This window comes from Rattus norvegicus, chromosome 7, assembly GCF_021556685.1.
Source record: "Rattus norvegicus strain SHRSP/BbbUtx chromosome 7, alternate assembly SHRSP_T2T, whole genome shotgun sequence".
NCBI lineage: Eukaryota > Metazoa > Chordata > Mammalia > Rodentia > Muridae > Rattus > Rattus norvegicus.
Window position 1 is genome coordinate 139,609,197 of NC_141540.1, and position 27,421 is coordinate 139,636,617.

At 54.4% G+C, this 27,421-nt stretch overlaps 1 protein-coding gene across 12 annotated transcripts in view; it reads right to left on the reverse strand.

The window, feature by feature from the left end:
• Positions 1 to 64: 64 nt before the first annotated feature.
• Kmt2d (lysine methyltransferase 2D) overlaps positions 65 to 27,421 on the reverse strand; it is a 40,212-nt gene continuing 12,855 nt past the window's right edge. For 2 of the 12 annotated variants that reach the window (XM_087555243.1, XM_087555242.1), the window contains exons 16-56: positions 26,655 to 26,836; positions 26,308 to 26,472; positions 26,111 to 26,220; positions 25,973 to 26,020; positions 25,189 to 25,410; positions 24,857 to 24,976; positions 24,664 to 24,768; positions 24,336 to 24,466; positions 24,105 to 24,255; positions 23,884 to 23,949; positions 23,635 to 23,745; positions 23,302 to 23,439; positions 23,115 to 23,199; positions 22,674 to 22,915; positions 22,521 to 22,594; positions 22,282 to 22,332; positions 20,385 to 22,199; positions 20,104 to 20,286; positions 19,892 to 20,028; positions 17,788 to 19,694; positions 15,837 to 15,960; positions 15,621 to 15,705; positions 15,458 to 15,524; positions 15,129 to 15,376; positions 12,135 to 15,026; positions 11,893 to 12,033; positions 11,602 to 11,769; positions 11,286 to 11,445; positions 10,483 to 10,558; positions 10,202 to 10,377; positions 9,962 to 10,092; positions 9,319 to 9,451; positions 9,117 to 9,244; positions 7,830 to 8,970; positions 5,630 to 5,766; positions 5,416 to 5,546; positions 4,898 to 4,945; positions 3,525 to 3,810; positions 3,262 to 3,335; positions 3,065 to 3,173; positions 65 to 2,964 (exon numbers count right to left, since the gene is read on the reverse strand). In XM_087555243.1, the coding sequence (XP_087411369.1) occupies positions 2,872 to 2,964; positions 3,065 to 3,173; positions 3,262 to 3,335; positions 3,525 to 3,810; positions 4,898 to 4,945; positions 5,416 to 5,546; positions 5,630 to 5,766; positions 7,830 to 8,970; positions 9,117 to 9,244; positions 9,319 to 9,451; positions 9,962 to 10,092; positions 10,202 to 10,377; positions 10,483 to 10,558; positions 11,286 to 11,445; positions 11,602 to 11,769; positions 11,893 to 12,033; positions 12,135 to 15,026; positions 15,129 to 15,376; positions 15,458 to 15,524; positions 15,621 to 15,705; positions 15,837 to 15,960; positions 17,788 to 19,694; positions 19,892 to 20,028; positions 20,104 to 20,286; positions 20,385 to 22,199; positions 22,282 to 22,332; positions 22,521 to 22,594; positions 22,674 to 22,915; positions 23,115 to 23,199; positions 23,302 to 23,439; positions 23,635 to 23,745; positions 23,884 to 23,949; positions 24,105 to 24,255; positions 24,336 to 24,466; positions 24,664 to 24,768; positions 24,857 to 24,976; positions 25,189 to 25,410; positions 25,973 to 26,020; positions 26,111 to 26,220; positions 26,308 to 26,472; positions 26,655 to 26,836 (12,591 nt within the window). In that variant the 3' untranslated portion in view covers positions 65 to 2,871. 12 annotated transcript variants of the gene reach the window in all.

Sequence of the window (27,421 nt, forward strand, 5' to 3'; positions counted from 1 at the left end):
TCCTCGCCCAGCTCTCCCGGACCTTAAGATCTGGCTAACGGCGAGGGTCATGGGACAGAGGCGCTTTTGTATTTAAAATGTTCTTTTTTTATTTATCGTTTAAAAACAAACTTTGAAGAAGCAAAATCCAAAACTTGCCCTTTGCCTCTCGCAACATAAATTATGTACAGTTCAGAATGATCGCTGATACAAAACATGCCAAGGACAGGGGCGCTGGGGGTGGAGGAAGAGAGAGCGCTTTAAAAAAGGGAACCATTTCATCCGTTGTTACGAAGGACCAACCTTGCTGTACAGGATACACACAACACAAAATAAAGTTCTTCACGGGATTCACACTTGTCAGCGATTTATTTTTTTAAGAAGGGGGAGGGTCCTGGAGGTGAGGGTAGAAGGTAAAAGGGAGAAACTGAAAATTGAGTATGTGCAAGTGTAAACCAACCCAAAATACAAACAGGGGGCGGGGTTGGGGGTGGGATTCTGATGCAATTATACAGGCGGGGTACTTAAAAAAAAAAAAACCAACAACAACCAAAATTCCAACCTTGTAGCGTGGGTCTGAGTTATAGTTTATATAAAAATTAAAAGCTGTATAAGGTTTCTTCACTAAATTCTACAGGACTATCGGATACCTAGCATATGCTTACAAAGTCTGCCCCTTCTCCGTTCCCAGTTCTAGGGCCCAAGCCCCAGCCAGAGCCCCACTCACAGGAGACAATCTCCCCCCCCAACCCCCCAACTAATGCCTAGACCTTTCAGCTCTGTGGCTTTGGGGACAGCAAGCCCAGTTTTCCCACTGTCTGATCTAATTACAATGGTTTCTGTGGGAGTGTGTAGGGAGTTGTTATTCTCATAAACATTTGCAGCTTGAAACAGTTGAGGAAGCAGCTTAAAAAAAAAAAAAAAAGGCCAGAAAAAAAAAAAAAAGAAAAAAATCTCCCTACCCCCATCAATCCACAATCCCCCAAGTTTAAAACAAAACAAAAACCTAAAATCACAACAGCAACCGCTCTACCCCTCCAGCAGGCCTGCCCATGTGCCACCATCCAGCCCATCTCTACAGTCCAGATTATCTGATTCTTGAGAATATTAATTACAAAATGCCCTTTGCCCACAGCCCCAGGAGAGAACTGCATAGAAGCTTCATCTCATCCCCTCGGCTCCCTACCAGAGAGGGGTCTGAGGCCTCACACACCCTCTACCCTACTGCCACCCACAGGAAGAGGTTCAACTGCAGCACAAGCTCGGGCAGAAAGAGGAAGGAAAAAGGAAGATAAGGGTACCCCTCACCCTCTGGCTCCCCCTGGGGCCAGCTTACTTTGTGCGTTATAACATAGTCCAGCTTTACAACCCGGGTAAGAATCACCCAGCCTCTCTCTATAACCCCACCTTACAGCAGTCACAGCCAGGGGGTGGGGAGGGGGGAGGAAAGGGCGGTAGGTTGGGTAGTGGAGGGGCCCCCCCACAAGGGGAGCTCCATGTGTCCGCCCCACACCCCCCTACCATTTATAAACTGGTTTTGTAAAAAGAAAATAGATATATTTATATAGAATATATAAAGCACAAAAATTAGTAGTTTTACATTTGCTCTCCCCGGGGGTAGAGGGAGAGGGGAGGGCTCTCGCCTCCGGCCGGCTCCCCCATGCCCCACAAGACTATGTACAACCCCATGTATAAATAGATAAATACCCCCCACCCTCCCCGCGCTGACACTAAGCTCCCCACCCCCACATCACCACCCATTCCCACCAGACCAGCAGCAGTTTGGTGACTGAGGGCAAGTGAGAGCTCTGGGCCACACCCTGCCTCATTGGGTATGGGCACGCCACTCAGGGATAGCCCTCACCCTACCCCCCACACCCCGTCCAGGGGCTGGAGGGCAGACGGGCTCAGGATGAGGCTGGGAAAACAGGAGAGTGAGATCCTGGTCCTAGGTTTAGCACACCCCTCCTGCCTCCATGTCCAGATGGAGAAGGAGGTCCTAGAGCAACTAGAGACCAGTTACCCCAATCTTCATCACCATTTGCCTCAGCCGACATCCCACGCCCATAATTAAAAACAAAGATGGATTTTTGTTGTTGTTATTGTTGTTGTTGTCCTTCTCCTACCCCCCCTTCCACCCACTAGAAGAGGGCAGTGAGGTGGGGGAGAGAGTCGGGGCAGTAGGGGGCTCGGAGAGGGTCTCACATTTCAAAACAGCAAAAAATCCAACACTTAAATGAGGTAGGTGTGGGTGCGGGGTCTCCTTGCCCGGCTTGCCCGGCTTGCCCTCCTGGGCATCTGGATGCCTCTTTCCCGTCATGTTGCATTTGTCAGAGTGGAAAACAAGGAAACACAACCCATAGAGAGACAGAAACACAGAGGAAAAGAGGGGGACAGAGACAGAGAGGAAGGGGTGGGGGTGAGGGTAGGGGCAGGACCCGGCAGGCAGGGCCAGGTGTGGGACCCGGCCTTTGGGATTGTCAAGCTTAGTCAAGTCTCTTTGCAGCCGTGAGTTGGGCCAGCGAGGTTGGTGGAGGCAGCAGGGCTGTGAGGCCCGGCTGCACACCCCTCCTGCTCCCTGACACTTCTGGGTAGTCCCGGCCCATATCCCCCTCAAACCTGAGATGCCCAGTGGCTGCTTCTGTCTGTCCCCTCCTGGAACTGGGGGCAGATGCCAGCCTAAGGGCCGGTGGCAGGGAAGAAGGTTGTCCCTGGTGCCCAGGGTAGGCTTGGCCTAGGGTTCTCCATCCCCAGCCTCCTGCTCCAGGGGCTCCGGTCAGCCGGCAGCCCCAGCCCTGGGTCCTGGCTCTGGCTGCTACCTCTCTTCCCCCTCCTCCCTTTCAGGGAAGAGGCAGGAGTGGGGACTCCCCTGCCTGGTAGCCTCAAAGCTTCTTAGTTCATCCATTTCCTACAGTTCCAGGCTCCACAGTGACAGGGGATCTTGTGCTGATCATCCTCAAAATCAAACTGATAGTCATAGGTCAGCTGGAAGGAAAAGAGGGACAGAGTCAAAGCGAGCCTGTGGGGATGCGGGCAAGGGGCCTCGATGGTCCTGGGAGCCGCAGGGCAAAGGCTCTCCTCTCACCTCCTCTCCTTTTGGGATTCGACGGCTGGAGATGATAATGATTTTGTCCTCCTTGTCAAATGTCACAACCTCCGCTACACAGTTAGGGGCACAGGAGTGGTTAATGTACCTGGATGGCACGACAGAGTCAGTGTCAGAGATACCAGGCAACACCCACAACATGGCCACCAGAGACACATGAATCCTTCCTCTCTCACCTGGCAGGGCCTCCGGTCAGTGTGGCGTCAATCACGTGCTCATTGTTTATCCGGAACATGTAAATGCCTCTGTTCTAGAAAGGCGGTTGGGGAGGAGCAGGAATGTTAGCAAGCAAACCAGACAGGGGCTTATTGGACAGAAGTTCTGCTGTCTTCTCCCTCCCTGCTGTTTTCCAACTGCTTCCTGGGTTCAAACATGCCCCCATGCTCCTAGGCAGAGGGTGTACACTGCACCGCGCCAGCCCCCAGCTCTCCTGTAGTACCTGCTCCTCATAGATTTTCTCCCGCCGATTGGCCACCTCATTGCGAATGATGGTGCCAATGTACTCGATGACCATTGTGTGCTTCTCGAGGTCCTTGGCTGCATAGAGGCCTAGGCCCTGGATACGTGAACGAGCCAGATAAACATTGTTCTTCCACTCGGTACGCAGGCGCCGGTACTGAGATGACTTGGAGTGCACAAACTGCTTGCTGTACGGGGTGTTGGTCTCGCCTGTGAAGGTGCTCTGATATGCCTTAGACATGCTGGTGCTGTTCAAGGTATGGGGCCTGGGAGGCGATACAGTCCATGACACGGCAGACCAAGCAAACCTTGCCCACCTCCTCCCTGGGAATGTGCCATCAGCAAGTACAAGTGCCTGCTGCTGTAGGAGTGGAGTGAAGGCGCCTGGGTCTCAGCTTTGAAGAGGCAGCAACTCCCTGCTGAGACCCTTCCAGACACCCTGGGTAGCAAAGACCACCCAGAACAGGGAGCAGGTAGAAAGGGAAGAGGCACCAATTCCCCTACACTGAGCCCGCTCTCCCACTGCATACTGTCTACCACCCTCATGCCAAACTAGGCTCAATGCCACACTCTCGGAGTCTTGCCCCAGGCCCACAATTTGTGCTGACGGTTTGTTTACTCAGGTGAGTCCTCCTCCGAGTATGCTGTAAGCCCTGAAAACGAGCCGCTGTGCCACAGTGGCTCCATCTGACTCTTAAGGGGCTGGGAGTTCACAGCCTGAAGATGATATTGTCGTCTCTTCAGGCTGTTCCGCTCTGCAGCATAGCATTGGGCTCTGTGCAGACAGCTCAGTGCAGGGGAAGGCTGCTGCCTGGCGGGGGCCTTTCACCGCCCTAGGAAGGCCTGGCCCGGAGCAGTGGTTTTCAAACACTTGGGTGATTTTCTGTTTTATTTAGCGGATTCTTTTCTTCAGCAAAATGTTGACTGTACCTCCAATCCACAGGTGAAAACAGAGATTCTCTGGCTAAGTCCAATCTTAAGAAGGTGCAGTTACACACACAAGGGCAAGTCTGCCCACTGGCTTCTGTGTTCTGGGACTTTGGGAACAATATGCTTATAGTTTGAAAACCACTGTTGTAGAGCTTCAAGGTCTAGGGCTAACTAGGGGTAGAGTGTTCGACATTCTATGACAGCCTTCAAGCCACCAAAGGCCTTCATGGAAAGCCTACTACCGTGGGTTCTGCCTCCCTCTACCCGAGGACCAAGGTTAGGCTACTGTGGTACAGAAAGACCAGCAACCCACAAGTTAAGAGGAGGGCCTAGTCCCAGCTGTGTGACCTTCTAGTCACACAGTCTTTCTGAGACTCAGTTTTCTCAGCTATAACACGGGGTCATACCACCTGCCCTACCTACCTCATGAGGTTGTTGTGAGGATCAAATGAGATAATGGATGTGAAAACGCTTTGAAAAAAAAAGTATAAAGTGCTGTACAATGGAAGGCTGTAGTACTGCTTTTCTATAACTTCTAGTTATTTCCAAATCACCTCAGCTTTGCAAAGGCAATGTGCCCTAGTCACCAAGGGGTGTCTCAAGTTTGGGAGAATCACCGGCCCCTCTGGAAGCAAAACCCAAGAAGAAAGAAGTGACCAGCTCCCATATCTATTTCACCATTGTCTACCAAGAACCTCCCAGGAGCCATTCCCAGGGACCCAAGAGTACTCTGTCCTGCTTCCTGGTCAACCCAGTGACCTGAGCTGATTAGGAAGAAGAAAGGGGTACCCTAGAACACTTGTGTACCTCTAATCAGGTCTAAGGGTGACTCTCAGGTTCTTGGAAACAACTCTGATCTGCATCTCAAACCCTCAGAAAGAGGCCGGATGGCCTTACCCACATCCACACCTACAGCCCGTGGCCCAGTCGCACAAGCTCACCGCTTGTAGTGTGTGAGGATTTTCGGTTCTGATCTGGCACAGCCGGTGGGGTTGATCATGAGCGGTAGTTCCATCAGGGGGTGGCGTCCATAGCGGAATAAATAGTTCTGACAGCTCTCCACCCCAGGTAGCTGTGGACACAGGGATCACTGCCTTACTCATGAGACAGGACCAATGTTCCCGCCGGGCCCCCAGCTCCTTGCCACCCGCTTACCGATTCGGCTATGCGAAGCACAGCATGCACTGTCAGCCCAAAGAGCTCTTCGCCTTTCAGGTACTCGGGGAAGAGCCTCAGCATGTCGGCTTCTTTCCTCATGGCAGCCACAGGCTCGATGATGCGGTTCCACACAGCTAGATGGGAGGCAGACAGCACCCTCTATGGTCTCATTTGCTCACTGATCGCAGCTTAATCCTACTCCTTAGCTCTAGTTTCCACCACGTGGCCATCACTTCCCTATGGCCCTTCAGGATCCTCCTCCTTTCCTAGAGAAGCTCCAATGTGGAGGGGAGTGACAGAGCCTGTGGCAGAGAAGCACAGGGCCCAGAGACCTAGCGGAAGCCACAGTTCTTACTGAATGGACGGACACGCTTTGGAGTTGGAAAGAGTATGCTGAAGTTAGAGTAATGGCTATGGGACTCAAGGCAAACACTCAAGTCTCCCGAGACTCAGTCACTGTGTGTCTACACCCATATGACAGGGCTCACCTCCTGCGTCACAGTGGACAGAACAACCTGCACGACTCATTCTTTTAGCTCAACTGTGACATACGCACATGCTCTCGCAAACCTACTGCCCGCTGCCTTACTTATCATCAATGCAGAAGCAGGGATGAAAGAACGACTCAGCAGTTAGGAACAATGGCTGCTCTCCGAAGGACCCAGGCTCAGTTCCCAGTAACCATCTTTTAACACCACTCCCAGGGGATCTAACAACACCTACTTCTGGCCTCCAAGGGTACTGTATAGATGAAATACAGACATACATGCTGGAAAACACCCGTACACACAATACAAAACAAACAAACATACAGCCAGGCAAGGTGGCACACACCTCAAATTCCAGCACGTAGGAGGCAGAAGCAGGTGGATCTCTGAACTCAAGGCCAATCTGGTCTACAAAACTAGTTCCATGACAGCCAGAGTTGTTACACAGAGAAACAGTCTTGAAAAACAAAACCAAAAAACTTTCAAATTAAAAAAAAAATTGGGGGGCTGGAGAGATGGCCTGACGGTTGAAGAGCACAGGCTGCTCTTCCAGAGACCCATGTTCAATCCCAGCACCCACACGGCAGCTTGCAAAAGACTAACTCAATACATGTGGTACATACGCATGGAAAGACACCAATACACACAAAGTTAAAGAAAAAGAAAAGGGGGCTGGAGAGATGGCTCAGCGGTTAAGAGCACCCAACTACTCTTCCAGAGGTCCTGAGTTCAATTCCCAGCAACCACATGGTGGCTCACAACCATCTGTAAAGAGATCCGATGCCCTCTTCTGGTGTGTCTGAAGACAGCTACAGTGTACTTATATATAATAAATGAATAAATCTTAAAAAAAAAAAAGGGGGTTGGGGATTTAGCTCAGTGGTAGAGGGCTTGCCTAGGAAGCGCAAGGCCCTGGGTTCGGTCCCCAGCTCCGAAAAAAAAAGAACCAAAAAAAAAAAAAAAAAAAAGTAGCTTGAAAAAAAAAAATTAAAAAAAAAAAAAAAAAAAAGACATCCTTAAAAAAAAAAAAAAAAAAAAAGAAAAAGAAAAAGAAAAAAGGCCAGGCACCGATGACACACGCCTCACAGGAGCATTTCTGAGTTCAAGGCCAGCATGGTCTACAGAGTGAGTTCCAGGACAGCCACGCCACACAGAAAAAATGTGTCTCAAAAAAAAAAAAAAAAAAAAAAAAAACCAAAGAAAAAAAATCAAACCACACATGTGCACACTGACACATGCATGAACATGCACACACACACACACCCCCAACCATTTAATCTACCAAGGTCATGGGAAAAAAACTAAAATATGAAACTTTTTTTTTTTTTGAAAAAAGGTCTCATGTAGCCCAGGCTGGCTTCCAGTTCACTTGATAGCTGAGGACGGCTTTGAACTCAGGAGCTTCCACCCTTAACCTCCCACGTACTGGGATTATAGGCAGTATGCTTGGCCAAGTTTCAATGGCAAAGGTTTTTTTTTTTTTTTTTTTTGGTTCTTTTTTTCGGAGCTGGGGACGGAACCCAGGGCCTTGCGCTTCCTAGGTAAGCGCTCTACCGCTGAGCTAAATCCCCAGCCCCGGCAAAGGTATTTAAAGTGACTGAGAAAGGCTGAACCCCATTTTTCAGGGCACCATGTAAGAGCTGGACAGACACCTCCTTCTCTGCAAAGTGAACTCCCGGAATAACCTGCCCAGATCCAGAGGTGCTCACCTTGGGGAGATGCATCAGTGAAGACCAGATCCTCTAAACCCTGTTCAATGACTTTGATCACAAACTCAGGCCGTCCATTATTCTCACTGATGGAACAGCGGTAGCAGCAGCGACGATTGTTGGTACGGAGACTCCAGTAGATGCGAGTGGCCTCGTAGCCCACAGGATAGAGGGCAGTGGCACTGTGGAAGTCAGCCATCTGGTGTGGGAGCAGCTGTCCGATGGCATGAAACACAAGGCCCCCTACTCGGAACATGTGTAGCCGCTCCCCGCGCTGGATGATGCTGGCAATCTGCTTCACCTCGTCCCGCTCAATGTAGACCCTCCGGAAGACGGCGAATGAGCTCAGCTCCTGCTCGCAGGGGCCCTTGATCTTGTGCATTGGACACAGCATGGTCTTGTCCTTGAAGAACATGCACTTAGCACGGATGGCACAGGCAAAATGGTAGACATTGGGGCAGCGCATGCGGTTACAGCTGCCGGTGGCACCAGTCCGCTGGCACAGGGAGCATTTGGTTAGCAATCCTCGGTGCAAGGCAACCTCCACATTCATCAATGCCCCACCCTGGGTCTCATACACTTCCGTGGACCACAGGGCACAGTTGAGGTGTACCCAGAGGTCCAAGTCAAGGTTAAGCAGGCGGGCGGGCCCATCAGTGGCACCATCCCCCTCTTCATGACAGAAGCAGCATCGGCGGTTGTCTCGAGGCACCTTGCTTGGTCTCAAAGCTGTACCAAGCTGCTCCATAAACTCTGCCACCTCCCGTTCATCCTCTTGCCGACCACTGCCCTTCTGGATGGTCAGCAGGAGCCGCAGCCGCTTCCAGCGTACCCCTTTCCACTTTTTGAGTCGTGGGGGACGGGAATCTTCGCTCTCGTCAGGGGGCCGGGCTCGGGGTTTGGGGCGGGTAGCTTCGGGGGATGAAGCCAGTGGCAGAGGTGAAGGGATGGGAGGCTCAGCGGGCGGTTCCGCCTGAAGTTCAACCATGGGCTCAGCTGGAGGACTGGCAGGAGAGGGTGCCAAAGGGGACGGAGGTGGGGAAGGTTCCTCAGGAGGCGGGGCAGAGAGCTGCCTCACATCCAGGTTGGAGACATTGTAGGTGTAGCTGTGCTGGATGGATGGCTCTGGGGCAGGACTCTCCTACAGGAACACCCCTGGATGTTAGTGCCAGTTCTTCAGCCAACCAACCCCAGCCCTTCCAACCAGACTCCACTCCCTCACAAGGCCACTGTACTCTCTGCTCCGGGAGCACCACTTCCTAAAACAGACCCTTCTCCCCGACCCACCTGCTTCAAGAGGCTCAAGATGTCTAACTGGCTCTTGAGGGTGTAGCCAGGCAACACTGCATCAAACTGTTTCAGCCAGTCAGGTCCAGTGTCTGGGCCCCTGCCACTCAAACCTTTTTCTTTCCCACCTATAGAAAGGAAGAGGGTCAGTCTTCCAGCACAGCTTCTCTCTGGTCTGAAGGTGGTCTCCTGCTCTACTTACCAGAACCCTCAGTTTCCCCCTTCTTGGGTTCAAAGCCTGCCCGGGCAGGGCCATCTGGGAACAGCACCTCATAGGAGTTGGGGATCTTCATGCTTAGCAGTTCAGCCACGGCTACCATCACACCATTCAGGTTCTGCAGAGGCAGGCAGAAGAGAGGATGTGAGCCAACCCATGGCAGTGTGTGCAGTGAGCACACGGCAAGCACCGATGAGGGCGCTCAGAGCTCCCTGTCCCGCTGAGCTCTCCTCACACAGCCTTTCCTAAGCCATGGCAGGCACACAGAGCTTTGCATCGAGGAACTGCTGCGGTTGTTTTCACTGTTTCCCAGCTTTCTTTGACCATAGACCCTGCAGACTATGACTGCAGACCTGTGACTGGAGGAGGGGAGGACTTGTAGCATCTGACACTTGACAGTCTGTAGGATGATTGGCTCTGTATCTGTGGATGATGAGCCCTAGGAAGGACCTACTTCCCTCACTGAGCCCAGTTCTTAGCCCAACCTTTCAAAAAAAAAAAAAAAAAAAGAGCAGGCACTTGGGACAAATATTTGAACAGTTACAATTTTTTTTTTTATCCAGACAAGCTCTGAAGACTATCCTCTGACCCAAGTGCTCCATGGCCTCCAGGTACCCCTGGGACACACCTTGGCAGCGGCGGCAGAGACTGTGAGCATGACTGACACCTCACTCCCCTTGCCCTTCTCCCAAGCTGTGGCGGGTGGTTTTCCAGGGACCTCCAGGTCAAGGACCCCATAAGGTTTGGTATCTGGGAAGACTGGATGGAGAAAAGGAACAGGTATATTCAGTCACTTCCCACCATCACCCTAGTCCCCACGGACTACCCAGCCACACTGTGCCAGCCCCATGCAGGAAGCGGCACATACCAGGGATGCTGGTGCGAGGGATGATAGGGATGACGGGAGAGAGGGCCCGGGTGTCTTGCTCCCACCGGCCAGAGCCCAGCTGAGGGAAACGTGGGGCCTCTTCCCCAAGGATGCTCTCAGGGGATGAAGCTGGCACAATGCTGTCAGGAGAATCACTGTCCTCATCACTCTCCATTCTGCAGGTTGGATGCAAACAGTGTTGGGCTGGCCTCATGGATTCCCCCTCAGAGCTAGAGACCAGGAGGTGCAGCCATAACTACAACCCTCCACCCTGTCCCCACCTGACGTCCTCAGTCTGATTGTGAGGGGGCGTAGGCAGGGCAGCCAGCAGGTCCAAGCTCTTCACTTCTGCGGCATCTGAGGGGTGGGAGGGAGGACAGTCAGGTGAGTCCTGTGAGCTACTGGGATCAACTACCTACTGGACTAACAGTTTGGGGCAGGAGAACTACAGACACTGAGTCTTCCTCGTGTGCCACACTCATTTCAGCACAGGCTAGCTGACTTCATAACCCTACAATCTTTTTCCTTCCTCGGTTTCGACCAGGATCCCAGGTGCGGAGTCACAGTATCTGCATTTACACCCTTTAACAACCGGGAGATGACGTTTACAGTACCCAGTCTATGAGGAGTACGGACTGCATGGCTCAAACAAGTCAATCAAGCTACTTGGCCCAAGTGTCACAGCTAAGCACGCTCATGCGCTAAGGTTTAAATGCGGGTTAGGGGGTTGGGGATTTAGCTCAGTGGTAGAGCGCTTGCCTAGGAAGCACAAGGCCCTGGGTTCGGTCCCCAGTTCCGAAAAAAAAAAAAAAGAACCAAAAAAAAAAAAAAAAAAATGCGGGTTAGGCTGGGGTTCCATATCCACAAACGCTGGGCCGTTTCTTCTCAAGATGCCCTCAGACTCACCCTGTCACTTCTGCAGGCCTCTGCCCTTCCGAACAGTCCCTTCCCACCAATGTCTCGGTGTAAGTGCAGCAAGGCAGTGCGCAACCCTTCCCCTTTCTGACACTGAGTGGCAGGCAGGACACCACCCTACACCTTGAACTCACCCATCACGTCCAAGACAGGCCAGCTTCTCACTCACCCTTCAGCGTTCTTTCACTGTCCTGGGCAGAGGCTGCGTCCTTGGGGTGCTCCCCCAGCTCCTCAGAAGGAGTGACACCATTCACCATCTTCTGCTGCACCGATGGGGGTGGGGTGGGGGGCAGCGACGAGGGTGGTGTCGGCGGGTTACTCAGGTTATTCTGGGGGGTGGGGTGGGTGTTGTGTGCAAGACGGCATAGGGAGGCTGGAATAACCTCCTGGCCCCACATTCCACCAGCATCTCCCTCCAGCCTTTCATCCCCACCTCCAACCCCAACAATCTTATAATTCCCAAAAAGTATTGCCATTTTTCTGACCTTGGTGAGCAGCTGAGAATAGTAATCAGGGCCGGTGTGTAGAGCCCCACTTCCAAAGGCCCCCCTGAGCTGGCTCTGCCCACCAACTAGGCAGCCACTGCCAAAGGGAGCGAAGAGGCTAAAGTTGGCGGTGATGGTAGGCTCCGTCAGCGGCAGCTGAGACAGCTCCTAGGGGGCAAGATGACAATGCTGGGAAGCTGTGGCCTCCACAGCCGCCCTTCAGACCTTGGAGCACAGGCTACCCCCCTCCTCCTAGCCTGAGGGGACCATGGGACAGGCTCCTGGGATCACCTGTTTTAGTTGTTTCAGTAAGGCCTCATTGGCCCTGACACCATCTTCTTTCCGCAGCTTCTTCCGGGAGCTGGCCAATCTGTCGCTTGTCTTCTGTACCCGCTTAGGCTTTGCCATCAAAGGCTTTCTTGCGGCTGCATCCTAAACCAGAGAAGTGCCATGAAGGCAGCTGCCTTATCTATTGTGGCCCAGCCCTGCTCCTCTGACCTCCGCTGCCACAGCACTCTATCCAAAGCACGCACCTCTTTGCTGCTGGAAGTGCCCTGTAGCTTCTGCTCCTGCCCAGACAGCTTGCTGTCCACGTGTCCATTGATCTCAGCTCGAAGCCCCTCAGGCCCCCGCCCAGCACCAAGTTGCACATTCTTTGCTCGCAGAAGCTTCTGCAAGAGCAGATGCCCAGCCTCCGAGCGGGAGCCTGCTAACAGAAGGTGGTTGCTGGTGCCTGGCGCCCCAGCCGGCTCTCCATTGGCCTCCCTTTTCACTGTCTGTGCACCCAGGGCACACGGCTCTTCCCGAGGCTCCTGCTTGATGCTGAGATGGGATGGCTCATGTGCCACCTGTCCGTTCACCTGCTCCAGACGCCCGGCTGCCAGGCTGCTCTGCTCTGGCTTCTGGGCCTCTGGGAGGTTGTCTGAGGGGTCCCAAGGCCCTAGTCCCTTGCCAAAGAACGCATCTGCAAGCTGGGCAGCAGCAGGTGAGACCCTCCCAGGAGGCAGCTCCGAGGCTGGCCCCTGGGGCTTGGGAGTCCCTGGATGGGTTGGGGTTAGCTGGGCACTGGGGGAAGGTAACTGTGAAGGTCTCTTTGGCTCTTGGGGACTGGAAGGTGGAGGTGTGGGATGAACAGGGCCAAGCACTGGTCCTGTAGATAAGGCTCCTTGTGGGACAGGGAGCCGGGGTGGGCCCTGAGGTCGAGACCCTGCCCCTAGCTCCTGGAGGGGTCCTATCTGAGAAGCAGAAAAAACCCCAGGTTGAGGTTGGCAGCCCAGGAGGCCCTGTAGAGGGGAGGGCTGGGTCCCGGACTCCTGGCCTGGTGGCATCTGGCGGACTGCCTGGCTCTGCTGTAGCTGCCTCTGCATGAGGAGTGCCTGGAGCTGCTGCTGTTGCTGGGGGCTGAGGTGCCGCAGCTGCGGGGTTTTAGCCAGGACTCCTTGGAGCTGTGCTCGAAGTTGACCCACTGTAGGCATGACTCCAACTCCAGGAGGACCCTGCCCAGACTGAGGGGCAGGTCCCGATTTGGGAGGCTGTGACCCTGTGTTATTTTGAATGGGTCGCTCTAGCCCAAGAGGCTGCTGGGAGCCCAGAAGGTTCTGAGCCATAGGTCCAGGCTGCTCCCCCAAGGAAACAGAGGGTTGGGCCAACAGGTGGGGTCCAGATGGGGCCTCAGAGGACGATCCACTCCCTAGCTGCTGCCCATGGCTTCCTCCACCTGTCGTGTGAAGCAAGTTCACCTGCTGGGGTTGTCCTGGGAGCCTTAGTGGTGGCTGCAACTGCACTGAGGTGGGCTGAGACTGGACAAGCAAGAGCTGGGAGTCTCCAGAAATGGAGGGCTTTACCTCCCCTGGCTCAACAGACATCGACTCAGGTGTAGTCCCCACTGTTGGTGGCCCTCCTTGATGTGCTGAGGGTCCCTCAGTGACCTCTGAGGGAAGTGCTGTCTCTGCAATGTTTTGTTCCTTGCCTGTCAGCAGGAGGGCTGGGCCTAGGGCTCCAGGACTAGAAAAGTGTTGAAGAGGTTTGACTGGCATGCCAGGGCCAAGTGTCACTTGCTGCTGCTGCTGCTGCTGCTGCTGTGGAGATAATAAAGTTCGATTCTGGTTTAACAGGCTCATCTGTTGCTGCTGCTGCTGAAGCTGCAACTGTTGCTGTTGCAGCTGTTGTTGCTGGTGCAGCTGCTGCTGCAAGTGCAGCTGCTGCTGTTGCTGCTGCTGCTGTTGTTGCTGTTGTAGCTGTTGCTGTTGTTGCTGTAGCTGCTGCATCTGTTGTTGCTGTTGCTGCTGTAGCTGTTGTTGCTGTTGCTGCTGTAGCTGTTGCATCTGTTGCTGTTGCTGCTGTAGCTGCTGCTGTTGTTGCTGCTGCTGCTGTAAAGAACCCAAGGCCTGAACACTCATTTTGGGCTGTCCACCATGTGACATCATTCCTTGCTGAAGCTGGGAAAGCCCGGTCATAGATCCCTGCTGCTGCTGCTGCTGCTGCTGCTGCTGCTGCTGCTGCTGCTGGGCTGTGAGCAGCCGGTGTCCCATAAGGCCATGACCCTGCTGTGCCAGCTGAGGGGAGCTCAGTACCCTGGACTGAGTCATAAGCACCTGTCTGTGAGGGCCCTGAGGACCCAAAGCTCCAGAGTGCTGCTGCTGCTGCTGCTGCTGCTGCTGCTGCTGCTGCTGCTGCTGCTGCTGCTGCTGCTGCTGTTGCAGCACTGCCACCTGGGAAGAACCTAGCATGCCCTGGGACCCCTGTGATTGTTGGGGGGACAACTGTTGAACCAGGAGACCCTGGTGGTTGCTGGGAGGCAGAAGGCCCTGAGGCTTAGGACCCAGAGCCTGGTTCTGTCCTACAGGACCCTGTTGTTGTTGGACTGCCACCTGCCCTAAGAGCTGCTGCTGCTGCTGCTGCTGCTGCTGCTGCTGCTGCTGCTGCTGCAGTTTCTGGGCCAGCTGCATTCGTTGTTGCTGCAGCTGTAGTTGCCTTTCCTGTAAAAGCCTTGAGTCAGGTCCAAGGCTTCGGAGAGCAAGATTGCCAGGGAAGAAGCTCCCCGAGGGGCCAGTCAAGGATCCAGCCACACCAGAATGCTGCTGCTGCTGCTGCTGCTGCTGCTGCTGCTGCTGCTGCTGCTGCTGCTGCTGCTGGGCCAAGGTAGTATTGAGGAACGGACCACCAGACTGTCCAGGTAGTACCATGCCCCCTGGAGGCAGACGAAGACCTCCAGCTTGTCCACCAGGAGGTACCTGTGGCGGCTGTAACCCATGGCCAGGGAGCAGCTGGCCAGGGTGTTTGGTGAGTACCCGAGGATTTTGAGAAGGGCTGACAGCCAGTACTGCTGAGTGCTGCTGCTGTTGTTGCTGCTGCTGCTGTTGCTGCTGCTGCTTGTTCCGATATTCTGCCATGAGATTTGTATGCTCTTTCTGCTGTTTTCGGACCTAACATAGGAGGGTTGGAGAGGTCAGCCTGGGGACTGCCCACCCTGCCATCCCTTTTCCCTGGTCTCTGGGTTTATCTAAGTCGAACTGCTCTCTCCCCACCTGGTCCAGCTGCTTCTGGATCTTGCTCTGCTGCTCTGTGACCAGCTTGAGCTTCTCAGCATCAGCTTCTGGGAACTCACGGCCAGCCTTTTTGGCGGTACGCTGCTTGGCACACAGAGCCTTCCGAGACTTGCGGTGCACACCAATCTGCTCCTCCAGCACCTTCAGCTGCATCTGTAGGAGCTGCTGGGTATGGAACAACCACTCCTCATACTGCCGCTGATCAGCCTCATCTGGGGACAGAGCTTCTATGTTAAGATGCACAAAGCAATGGCCTCCCCCCAGACTCCTCGGCGCCGCTCTGCACCTCCTTCTCTGCCCGTACTCACTGATTACTCCCTGGGCAAACGTGGGTGGGTTGGGACGAGGCTGGGAAGGGTCACTAGCATTTCGTTCCTGTGGTAAGAGAGATTTTTAGAAGGTCATTGTTCATGGCAGGCCCTAAGAGAAGTAGCCCGGTGAGACAGTACACAGGTCTCCATTTCCCCTTACCTGGCCACTCCCAGCTGCCGCATGGTTCTGAAGATCACTGCCAGACGCCCCAGAGAGCCTCTGCGCCAGCAGCGACACTTGCTGCCTACAATTTATAAAGCAGAGGGGATTCTGGTGTCAGTGAAGGCACAGGTCACACACAAACGGGCATGCTGGGAGGAAACCAGGACAACAGACATCATAGCTAAGTCAGCCCCACCCAGCCCTGAGTCTCACCTGTTCATACCAGGGGCCACCCCGATGCTGCCCTGAGCCATCACTTTCTTGATGCCTTTCAAAGCTACCATCTTGGCCTTTGCAATAGGATCAATGATGTCTTCTGCAGCAAATTTGTCCAGGTCTGAGAAAGGAAGAAATAAAGAAACTGGGTCTGAGAGCCAAGGCCCCACAGCCATGGCTGCTTCTCCAATGCCCTGCCCTCTACATAAGAAACTGGGTCTGAGAGCCAAGGCCCCACAGCCATGGCTGCTTCTCCAATGCCCTGCCCTCTACATAAGAACAATGATGTGTCAAGTCCACTCAGTAGGCCAGGAACTTGGTGATGCAGCACCAGTGTCCCTGAAACACGGTCCTCATATCTGTCTGCACACTGTAAGAAGACGGAGTCAGCGGGCATCTGTGCAGTCAGCCGGCATGCGTCACTCTACTGGTTCAAGCCTCAGTGTCTCTCACTTGATGAGAGACAAAGATTGCTACTCTGCCTACCTCCCAGTGCTAGAGAGGATCCCGAGACAAGAATAAGGGAGCGCTTTCTGAGCCAGCCTCTTTCAAGTAGTATTCTACAACCAACACAGCCCGCTTACCCAAGGTAAAGGCACCGTGGCAAAGCCTTAGAAAGCAGTTGTTTGTGACACAAAACATCACCCAACAGCCTGCTGTCCTGCTAGTCTAGGACTACAGTGGTGTGGTGCACATCTGTAATTCCAGCACATGGTGTCTACTATACAGGATTTTATATTTAAGACCAGTCTGTGCTATATAGTGAGACCCTGCCTTAAAAAACAAACCGGGGGGGGGGGGGGGGGCTGGGGATTTAGCTCAGTGGTAGAGTGCTTGCCTAACAAGCACAAGGCCCTGGGTTCGGTCCCCAGCTCTGGGAAAAAAAAAAAAAAAAAAAAAAAAAAAAAAAAAAAAAAAAAAAAAAACAAGGATAAACCAGGTATGGCAGCATATGCTTATAATTCTAGTACTTGATGGCTGAAACAGGAGAGTCCTAAATTCAACATCACCCTCGAACACAGATACAGAGAGTCTGAGGGTTAGCCCTGGGGAACATGAGATCCCACCTCCCGTTCTACTCTTATCCCCTCCCCATCAAACAAACAAAACCATAAAGAAAGCATGAAAAAAACCAAAAAAACAAAAACCAAACCTGTAAAACCCTACACTTTGTTTTTGGGGTGCTTTTATTTAACTGTTTATTTATTTGGGAAAGGGTCTCCCTATATAGCTCTGGCTGTCCTGGAACTCAGTATATAGAATAGACTGGTCTTCAACAGGCAAAGATCCTGCTGCCTCTGTCTCTCGGTGCTGTGATTTACACCACCATGCCCAGCCTACACTGTTGTATCTCTCCTGCTTGGGAAACTGACCCTCAGCTTTGGAAAAGACGAATTAATCTCATGCTCATGAAATTTTAATGCCAGTAAGTTCAGACCCAGTTCTCCTACTTGTATAAGCTCAGACAGGTTACTTAATTTATGCCTCAGTTTCCTCATCTACAATCAAAACCAACTAGACTTATTTCATGAGTCTGTTATGAAATCAAGCATTTGGTGGCAAACAGCACCCAGCACAGTAACTATTCAATAACACTGTCATTTTGAGGAGATCCTCACTACAACCCACTGAACAAGAGCAGTGCCGCTCTCTGCCACACTCACTGCCTGCCACAGCTTCATTTAACCTCACGCACCTTGACTGCACATCCATTTCTCTCCCAGTTCCAAACTTAACCAGACATAAAGTCTTTGCTCATCAGGTTCGTTCCATCCATCCATCCATCCACCCACCCACCCACCCATCCATCTCTCTTCTTAAAAGCCTCAACATTCTTACAGTACTTTGCTATTTCAGCCAACATCCCTGGTGTCCCACCTCCCTTAACTAGACTGAGTGCCCACTTGGTGATAAGCAGCATCAGACTTACAAGCCAATGTGGATTTACCTGTGTCTGGGAAGAAACTGTTAGCCAGCTGCTGCTGCTGCATCGCCAGCTGCTGGGGCTTCATGCACATGGATGCTGGCATGGCATTCATGGGCTTCTGTGCTAATACTGGCTGTGAGCTCTGCTGGGGCACCAGGCTTGTCTGCCCCGCTTGCTGCCCACTTAGCATATGCCCTTGGTTAGACACCATAGCCACAGATGGGGCCAGGCGCTGCTGAAGGGCATGAGCTGGTGACTGGGCAGCCATCATTGACTGCCCCAGGCCTGGCTGTCGGGTACTTCCAAGACCCAGAGCAAGCTGCTGTGGTGGCCCAGACTCATGTGGCAAGGGCAGGGCCTGGGCAGGGCCTGGTACGGGAAGGAGGGGATGCTGGTGTTGCTGCTGCTGCTGCTGTGGCTGTGCAGGGAGCACAGTCTGTGCTGAAAGCTGCTGCCTCTTCTGCAGCTCCTTCTTCTCGTGCTCCAAAAGGTCCTCAATGAGCAGGGGCAGCTCGCTGGCTACCAGTGAGCTCTCCATCTTGTCCAGCTCATCCCCAGGTGCTACATTTCCACTTGGCAAGGTTAGGGTTCCACTTTCTAGCTCAAACTTTTCTAGAAGAGAGGATCCAGCTGAGCCACTCAGTGAGCTGGGGTTCAACAAGTGAGCTGGGGTTCCTCCTGTGGCCCCAAATGGGCCCTTCTCAGCTGTGTGTCCACTGCTGGGGAACGGTCCTGTTCCTACTCCTACTCGAGTGTCCCGGCTCCCCATCACAGTCTGCCCTGGCTTCAGACCCAGGCTTAGGGGAGTGGCAGGAGGAGCTGGCTCCACCTTGGGGGTATTAATGGTGAACTGGCAAGGAGAAGGATGGCGTCCTCCCTCCTCCACTTTGGGCTTCACCTCAGGGAGCACAGATGTTAGGCGAGGCTCAGAGTTATCAGGGGCAGGTGGAGGGCGTTGTTCCTCAGGCCCCAAGGATATTGGCTCCACCCCCCGAAGCAGGGCTTCTCGCTCAGCCTTCTCATTTGCTGACTCCACCAGTCTTAGGTGCTCATTAAAGATGTCCTTCTTGTCACCAGTATCGAGCTCAGGGTCAGTATATGCTAGCAAGTCAAATTCATCTCCGTTCAGGAGGTCATCTAAGTGGGGGTCATTGGTCTCCAGGTGCTCCAGGGTGCCCAATTCATCATCACCCTTGGCCACATCCACACCCAGGCCCAGGTGAGCCAGCTCTTCATCGTCCTCTAGGGCCTTATGGGCATCGAAGTCATCGTCCAGCTCAGGATCCTCGCAAGGCAACTTCCCAGCCTCCAAGGCCAGAGGGGGACGACCAAGGTCAGTGGTCGATGGTGGGCGGCTGACCAGTTCCAAGCCAGCTGGTAGGGTAGGACCCTTGGTATGGGGCGGCTGATGGAGGCTGTTGTTCAACTCAGGGGCTGGTGGGGCTGAGGGCTTTTGAGGGGGAAGGCCTGAAACAGCCAGGCCCCGAAGACCTTCAGGAGCCAATCGATGGGGCTCCTCGCTTATTGGGTAAAAACGGGGCCTCTGAGGGGGGCCTTGACCAGGAAACGGAGATACCCCAGGTCCAAGTCCTTTCTGTACATTATGTCGTAACTCAATGAACTGAGCAGGACCAGCTGGACCAGGAACTGGCTCAGCAGGGCCTGGAAGGCGGGTGGGGATTCCTGCCAAGGGGGAACCTAGTGCTTGGCGGCCAAGTTCAGGTCCAGGAGTTGATGGGAATCGAGCAGACATGGCAAGTCTCATGGAGGTTGCTGCTGCCGCTGCTGCCTGCTGCTGCTGCCACAGTTGTTGTTGCTGTTGCTGTTGCTGTTGCTGTTGCTGCTGCTGCTGCTGCTGCTGCTGCAAGGGCAGGGACCCAGGATAGGGTGTTCGCTGATAGAAGGCCTGGGAGCCTCCAACAAGTTGCCTGGAAAAATATACAGTAGTCTATGAGAATCAATCAGCATGGAGGGCAAGAGCAGAGTGCTTAGGCTAGTGAGGAAAGACAAAAGAGAGGGAAAGGAGGAGGAAGAGAAAGTCATAACAGAAGAGTCAGTGACAGGAGAAAGACCTGAGGCAGAATATAGTGATGGTAAAATCACACACGTAATCCTGGAACCTCACCTGCTGTTCATGTCCATGGAAGAAGGTGTGGCTGGTGGAAGTGGCCGAGAGAGTCGATCATCACTGGAGAAGGCTCCTGGTCCCAGGATGGGACCACCTAGCTTGCTTGAGGGTAACCCCACAACGCTGTTCCTATCCTAGATGACAGGAACGGATGAAGGTGTAGCCACCTTCAGGGCGCTGGCCCCACCACCCCTTGCCAATCTACCTACCTGAGACCCGGTGAAAGGGGTCTGGGCTCGACTCAGCTGGTCAAAGGCAGGGCCGCTGGGTTCAGCACCCCAGTTGCCTGGAGGCCCCACTGCACCTGCAGCTGCTGCAGCTGTCTCCTTCTCCTGCCGTAGGGTGTTCCGCTGGATCTGCTGTCGAATCAGCAGTTCCCGTAGTCGCTGGCGCTGTCCGGAAAACAGAGAAGTCAGTCCAATCCACTCCAACCATAGGGCTGGTACAGGGTGGGTATGAGCACCGTGGGTGCAGATGTAGATCTGCGCACCTGCCGTTGCTTCTCCAGCTCTGTCTGGCTGAGGCTAGACATGCCTGTGTCCTGGGCACTTGAGAGTTCAGGTGTTGCCACAGAGCTACTACTCATTGTAGCTCCTGGGTCTTCTCTCTTCTCCACTGGAGAGGTGATGCCCACCCTTTGTGAGGCTCCATGTGACAAGTAGGGGAGGGATCCATCAGGTGTGGGAGGTGGCAGAACGGATGCGGGGCGTAGTGGGGACAGCCCATAGCCCTCCCCTGTGGGCCCGCTGTTGGGCCCCAGGGGGCTGCCTGATGGGTGAAAATTCCCCGTGGCTACTGCGTAGTTTGTGCTTTGAGGCTTGCCCAAGGTAGGGCCAGGCCCAAAATGGCTGTTGATCCCATGGGGTGAAGGGAGACCAGGCTGAGGGACAGGGGGTTTTAGGGAAGGCTCCCCTACCCCCTGTGGGAAAGTGAACCGCATGGGAGATGGGGTGCCCGCAAATGTGCCTGTCCCAGGAGAACGGGCAAAATGAGTGGGCTGCCCACTTGGGACCTTGGCATGGAGTTCACCTGCTGGGCCAGAGGGCAGGGCTGCTGGGAAGCCCCCAGCTCCCAGCGGTGTGTGGGCTAGGGGCCCAGCCTTAAAGGCAACTTCAGGGGGCTGGGGTCGGGGTGGCTTATGCAATGGAGCAAAGGGATCACGAGACTGAGGGCGTGAGGGTGGGCGAGAGTAAGGGTCAGGAGACTGGAAGCGAGGGGTCACAGGAGATGGGCAGAAAGCCTCAGTCGACAGAGGACGTGGGGTCAATGGGGACTGGGAACTGGACTGGGACTGTGGACTGGCGGGCACTCTGGAGAAAGGGTCAGAGGGCAGTGAGCGGGGAGGCGGGGCACAGCAGCTCTCAGGGGGTGGTGGCTGGGGCCGAGGAGTCAATGGGGGCTGGGCATAGGGGTCAGGGTATGGGCCAGAACGAAAGATATCTGGATGGTTGGGAGGAGAAGGGGCCAAAGCCTGGGCAGGGGGTGGCTCCTGGGCCCGTAAGCCCAGGCCCGGGCTCTGGGGCTCTACCTGAGATGCCCGAGGGGTTAGGGGGGCTTTGAAGACATCAGGTGCCTTTAACTCCAGGCCACCCAGATGGGGACCTGAAGAAGGTGAGTCAACACAGCCCAGGTTCGGGGGACCATAGCCAGGAGAGGATGCCCCAAGGTCTTCCTTCTTCACTTCTAGGGACTTCCGGGACTCCCCAAAAGGCGGGGGTGAGAGCAGAGGCTCAGAAGCCTTGCCTCCCGCTACCCCTGGGCTCTCAGGCACAGCCAGGTTGTCCAATGAGGGGCAGCGAGGTTTGAGGAAAGGGTCAGGCGTGGAAGGCTGGTGTCTGGGGGTACCCGGTGGGGTAGTATGAAATTCCCCTGGCTGGCCAGTCCCAGGTCGAGTTGTGGTACCCAGCATTGGGGGCTGGACAGGGGCTCCAGTAGGGCTTGGGTAAGGAGGATAAGTGGGTGGTGCCGCAGAGAAGCGGGGCTCCGGGGCGTAGGCAGGGGCCAGTCCAAAGGGGTCCTGCGAAGGCACTTGGGCGGGCACCTGGGGCGGGAGCTTGAGGAAGAGCTCACCAGGTGAGTCAGGGCCGGGTACTGTGCCCGCTGGTGGCTTCAGGAACCCGTCCGCAGAGGTAGACAAGCCAGCAGGGGTGGTGGGGCTGCCAAGGAAAATGGTGGGGGCCGCAGCAGGAGGCGGACTGCCCAGTGCCCCTGGCTGGGAGGGAATGCGGAGATGGAGGGCCGGTCGCTCAGTCTTCCGGGCTACGTCGCCCATCTTGGCTTGCTTGCTGATCTGGCTCTCAGCCTGCTACAGAGACCAAGTGGAGCAGTCAGGCTGCTGATGAAGGTACGATCCACATCCCTCAATCCTAGAACAGTCACCCACTCACCTTTTGCACCTTGTTGATGCGGTGAGCAGCCCGGTTATCTTTGGCCTTTTGCTGAGGGACAAGGACACAACATAGGGCTTCATGCTCAGCCTGCAGCCGAGCTCCATCCCTCCTATCAAACCGCCTCCCCAGAGGTCAGTCCCTCACCCAGGTGCTTAGGGGATGACAGGAAAACAAGGACCTGAGGGAAGCACCTAAAAATGCTACTTCAGGCTTCTAGCTGGCCCATGCTGTCTTACCAGGTAGGGGGCTTTGTCAGCAGCTGGAACCTTTCTCCAGAGCTTCATGATTTGTTTACATCGGCTAGACCAGTCTGGGGAGTAGAGAGGTCAAGTCAGAGGAAACCCCTCCACCTGCCCCAGGCTGTTTCCCTTGCCCTCGCCCAGAACTACCTGGGTAATCTTGCTTGAGATTAGGAAAGTTAATGTTGGCATAGAGTACAGGTGAAATAGTGGAGAGCTGGCCCAGTTCCTCATCTTTCTCCCAACGCTGCAGACTCCGCTGGTTATAGGACAGCCCGTCGCCCTCGCCCTCTGTGGTAGGCGTGGTGGGGGTGGAGGGGGTAGTACCCCCTGAGCCTGTCCAAGGGCTGTCTGGCTCACCGGGTTCTGGGCTAAAGAAGCCCCCGCGCTCCCTGGGGCGCAGGGGCAGAGAGTCATATAGGGCAGGGATTTCAAGACTCACCCCAGACAAACTGCGCAGAACCCCAAGCCCCTGCTTTGCCCCACTTAAGGAAGTCCTATGGCTCAAAGTCAAAAGGAGGCAAAGCAGGCAGCCACGTGGAGGGAAAGGATAACAGGGAACACCAAAGACAGTTAAGCATAGAAACCAACCTAGAATCCAAGAAGGGGGACTGGCAGAGGCCTGGGTAGGAGTCCATTGGGCTACTGGAGGGGAGACTGCCCAGGGCGAGCCCACCTGCAAGAGCATCAGGGTCAGAGGGGAAGAAGCCGCTCAGCCGCTCAGTCACAAGGCTGGCTACAGCAGGCAGACTTGCAGCCCACCTCCTGCCAGAAGTACCTTGGAGAAAGGGCCTCTGCAGTGGCGTACGGCTACCTTCTAGGCCAGGAGTTCCACAACCCAAATGCTGTTCTCGTTCTGAGCCCAGGACATCCTTAAAGAGCTGCTGCAGGTCCTTAGACTCCATTTTGGGCAGTTCTGTGGGAGAATGACAAGGTATACATGCTGCTGAGCTGTATAAGAGAGTGTCACACATCACCACTGATCCACAGCTCATGGCCAAGGAGTGTAAGCAGGCTGCTCCCACCAGAGCAGTACAGATCCAGGCCACAGGTGGGGCCTTCTTTTCCCATGGAGGACCCTCATACCCAGAAGACACCACGCAGGCCTCACCTTCTGTGGGAATCCTGTCTAAGTCAGAGCTAAGCACTCCTTCACCCGGGGTGCCTGGCTTCTCAGGGTCACTGGGCACTGGGGATGCCTTTACAGCCCCATCCTCAAGCCCTATAATACCAGAAGAGAGTACCATCAGCAGAATGGAGGCACAAACACCCTTCAAGCCGATAGGAACCACAAGAGACAAAACGGTGTCCACTGATAACAAGCAAGAGCAAGACAGGGCCCAATCCCCGCAGCCCTCACCTGCTACGTCAGCCGTGCCCTCAGGCCCGTGGGACTCCTCATCTGCAACGTCTGGACCATCATCTCCTAAGAGCAAGGGTCCCACTCCAATCAGAGACGAGTGACGCCTGATGCCCACCCTTAGTTAATACCCCACCCACTCCCACCTCCAGACACCCTTGCCAGCTACAAGGCAGAAGGGAGACTGGACACCTCAGAACAGTTCATTGTTATTAACTAACCTTTGTGCAAGGCTGTCACAAGCTCCTTCCGATCTGAACCTCCGTCCCCTCGGGGTTTTGAGGTTCCCAGTCCAAAGCCTGGACGGCCCACCCCAACTGCAAACAGGGCCTTCCGACTCAGGTCCAGCAGTTCCTTTCCAAAGAAGGCTTCCTGCAGGAAGCATCAAGAGAAATGATTCCTTGATGGCCTGCAGGTACAGCCGTCCCTCACTGCAGGATTGTGACACCTACCTGCAGGTAAGCAGGGAACATGTCCTCCAGCTTGCTCTTTCTGCGTCCTCGTCGCTGTTGCTTCTTCTTCTCATCCCCCTCAGCGAGGCTCTGCTCCACAGAGCCCTCTGCAGGCAGGTCGGCAGGCATCACTGCAGACAAGAGGACGACTCAGGCTTTCTGGAGACACATGGCTGGCTTCAACTCTTACCTCTGCCTTGGTTCCCCAACCAACTAGACCTTACCCCTGCTTTCTCAGGGTGAGTTCACACTCTGGCCTCACTGCCATTGCCCCTGTGCGCTGTGATCCCCACCTTCCCAGAGCCCCCTGGAGCCCTCAACGTCTCACCCTCGTCGGGCTGCCCGTCCCCACTCGATCCTTCCGCCTGTGCAGCAGGTCCCCTCTTCACTCGGGTATGAGACTTCCGCTGCCGGATCATGAAACCCCCGATGCCTGTGGGCAAACACAAGCCAAGAGTGAGCAGCCACCAGAGCCTGTGGGCTGCCCTTTACTGCCCTACACCACCACTCCAGGGCCTCACCCGGCCGATAGGGTTTGCGCTTGCGCTTTTTGCTTTCCTCTGTCTCTTCTTTGCCAAGTTCTACATCAGGGCTGGCGGGGCCTTCTAGTTTAATTTCACATTCCATTTGCTCAACACCACCTGCATGTAACAGAAGAAGATCGGCAGATCAGAGAATGGGTCCTTTTATCCTTATTACGCTGAAGAGGGAACCCAGTAACCTGCCACAGTGCCACCTGAGCAAGACGAAGTGCTAGTGCAAGACCAGGAGTGGCTCTGTAGCCCCTACCCAACATCCCAGCTCAAATGGGCTGTGTCCCGCTCTCTGCCTTTCTCTGAGATCCCAGCCCAACCTTCACCCTTGAGCAGCTCCTCAGTGTCCAGGTCCCCATCCTTCTTGTCATCAGGGCCAAGGGCATCTGAGGGCTCAGAACCCTCCAGCCCTGCCTCGCCTGGGAGGCCTAGCCGTCCTCGCCGCTGGCGCCGCTTGTGCAGTGGTGACATGGTCAGGTTACGCAGCACCGCCATGCCAGTTTCTGTCAGCCACACACCCTCGAAGCGAAAGAACTGGGGCTCTGGACAACAGGGAAAAACATATGACCCCTGGACAGGGGCCCCAGGGAAACCGAAACTCCACACGTCAACCCATGTCCCCAACTGAGACACAAGCAGTGACAGACCAGTCCTGTCTGTTTCTGAAATAGCAGGCCACTAAAGGCTCTAGCAGTGACTGAGGGGTCCTGAGATAAGTCTGCTGTTAGAGAAGCCTAGCCATGTCCAGAACCTACTAACCAACCACAGGTTCACCAAACGGACTCTCTAGCTGTCAAGAGACAGGAAGGCCTCTACTTGATGAACGCCAGCATACTTGTTAAGAGTGCTGCCCACACTGGCGGAAAAGATGGCCTTGTCCCATCTGTGAGGAGAAAGCTGTGCTCTCTGGAATGAGATTCGTGTAGTAAAGAAGCTCATTAGCTGATTTGCCTGCTGAAGGAACCATGTCTGGGAATAGGAAAACCTTGGTTCTGATCATAACTTTGCCACTGACTTGGCCATTTACCCTAAGTCTTTAAAAGTTTGGAGGTTGGAGCAGAGGAGATAGTCTATGGTCTTAGCTAGTTTGGTTTGGTGGCTTACCTGGCTCTTTTACCTTCACAGGTACCAACTCTGGTGGGGCAACAGGTACTGTGGAAGGAGGACAGACCAAAGGCAGCTCAGGACACTGTCCAAGGTAAGACACTCATAGCCTCCGTCCTTCTCCAACCCGATACTCACCCACAGGCTTAACCACATAGGGCTGGCAGGAGACACAGTCAAAGCCCTCGTCGGCAGCCTGCTCTACTTCATCCTCTGTGAACAGGCTCTCGCAGCCAGCATGCATCCACCTGGGGAGGGGAAGACGAGGATGAGCCTCAGCAAGGCCAGCCAACAGCAGCACTCGGAGCTGCCTGAGGAGGAAGGGGTGCCCTCACCGTTCACAGTGGCGACACTGGATCAGCAGGTCTTCCTCCACATAGGGAGCATGACAGATAGGACAGGTCACCAGGCTGGCACATGGCCCACAATGTGTGTAACTATTCTGCCATTCACAGTGGAAGCCAGGGGAGGCGGCCCCACACTGCATACACGACACACACCTAGTAGAAGCAGAAAGACCTTCAGCACCCAACCTAGGACCCCAGAGACGCCCCACTGAGAACCATCCCAGCAGGCTGCTCTCTGTAACACAGGGTATCATGCATTCAACATTGTGTCTGCTCTAAGTGTCTCTCAGGCTCATTCACCATCTCCTGTCAGATCCCAGGCTCCTTCTCCTTACCACTTGCACTTCCAGCCACCCTTGGGCACAGTGAGCAGTGGGGGGTCCAGGCAGTATGTGTGGTAGCTAATGTCACAGTCATCACAGAGCAGCAGGCGTGAAGGGTCGGAGGCCTGGCCGCATACCTCGCACACGATACACTCCACACAACGCCAGCCCTTAAGCAGCATCACCTTGGTGATCTGGGGGAGAAAAGACACGCCTCAGCTCAGTGGTGCGAGAAGGTGTGCAGAGCTCACACACTCGAAGGCAGGCAGATCTCTGAGCACACAGGGCTTTGTAGAGCGCACTCTGACATCTAAAAGTGCCTCTCTAGAGACTCCCAGGAGCTGAGTGAACAGACAGCCTCTGGCCACAGCCTCCCTGCGTGAACAACACATCTGTCATTAAGCAGGCACCAAACCGACATGGTTAATTCCCCTCGATTTTTCTTCACCTTTTAGAACCTGTTACTAATACGAGCCAATAAATGTTACTAGTGTATTAATTAATAAGTTGGTAGTTTTAGGACTGATTAGACCTTAGGTTAAAAATAATGCTACCTCTCTGTGCATGTGGAGCTGCAGTTTCGATCCTCTGATCTACTTCCAGCCTGCACCATGGTCTGGTTTTGTTATCTGTCTGGTTTGAGACAAGGTCTCACTATGACTTGGGGCTCACTATGTACACCAGGCTGACCTCAAACTCACAAAGATCTGCCTGTCTCTGTCTGAGATTAAAGGTATGTGCCACTACTCCTGGCCATAACGCATGTTTTCTACTAGTAA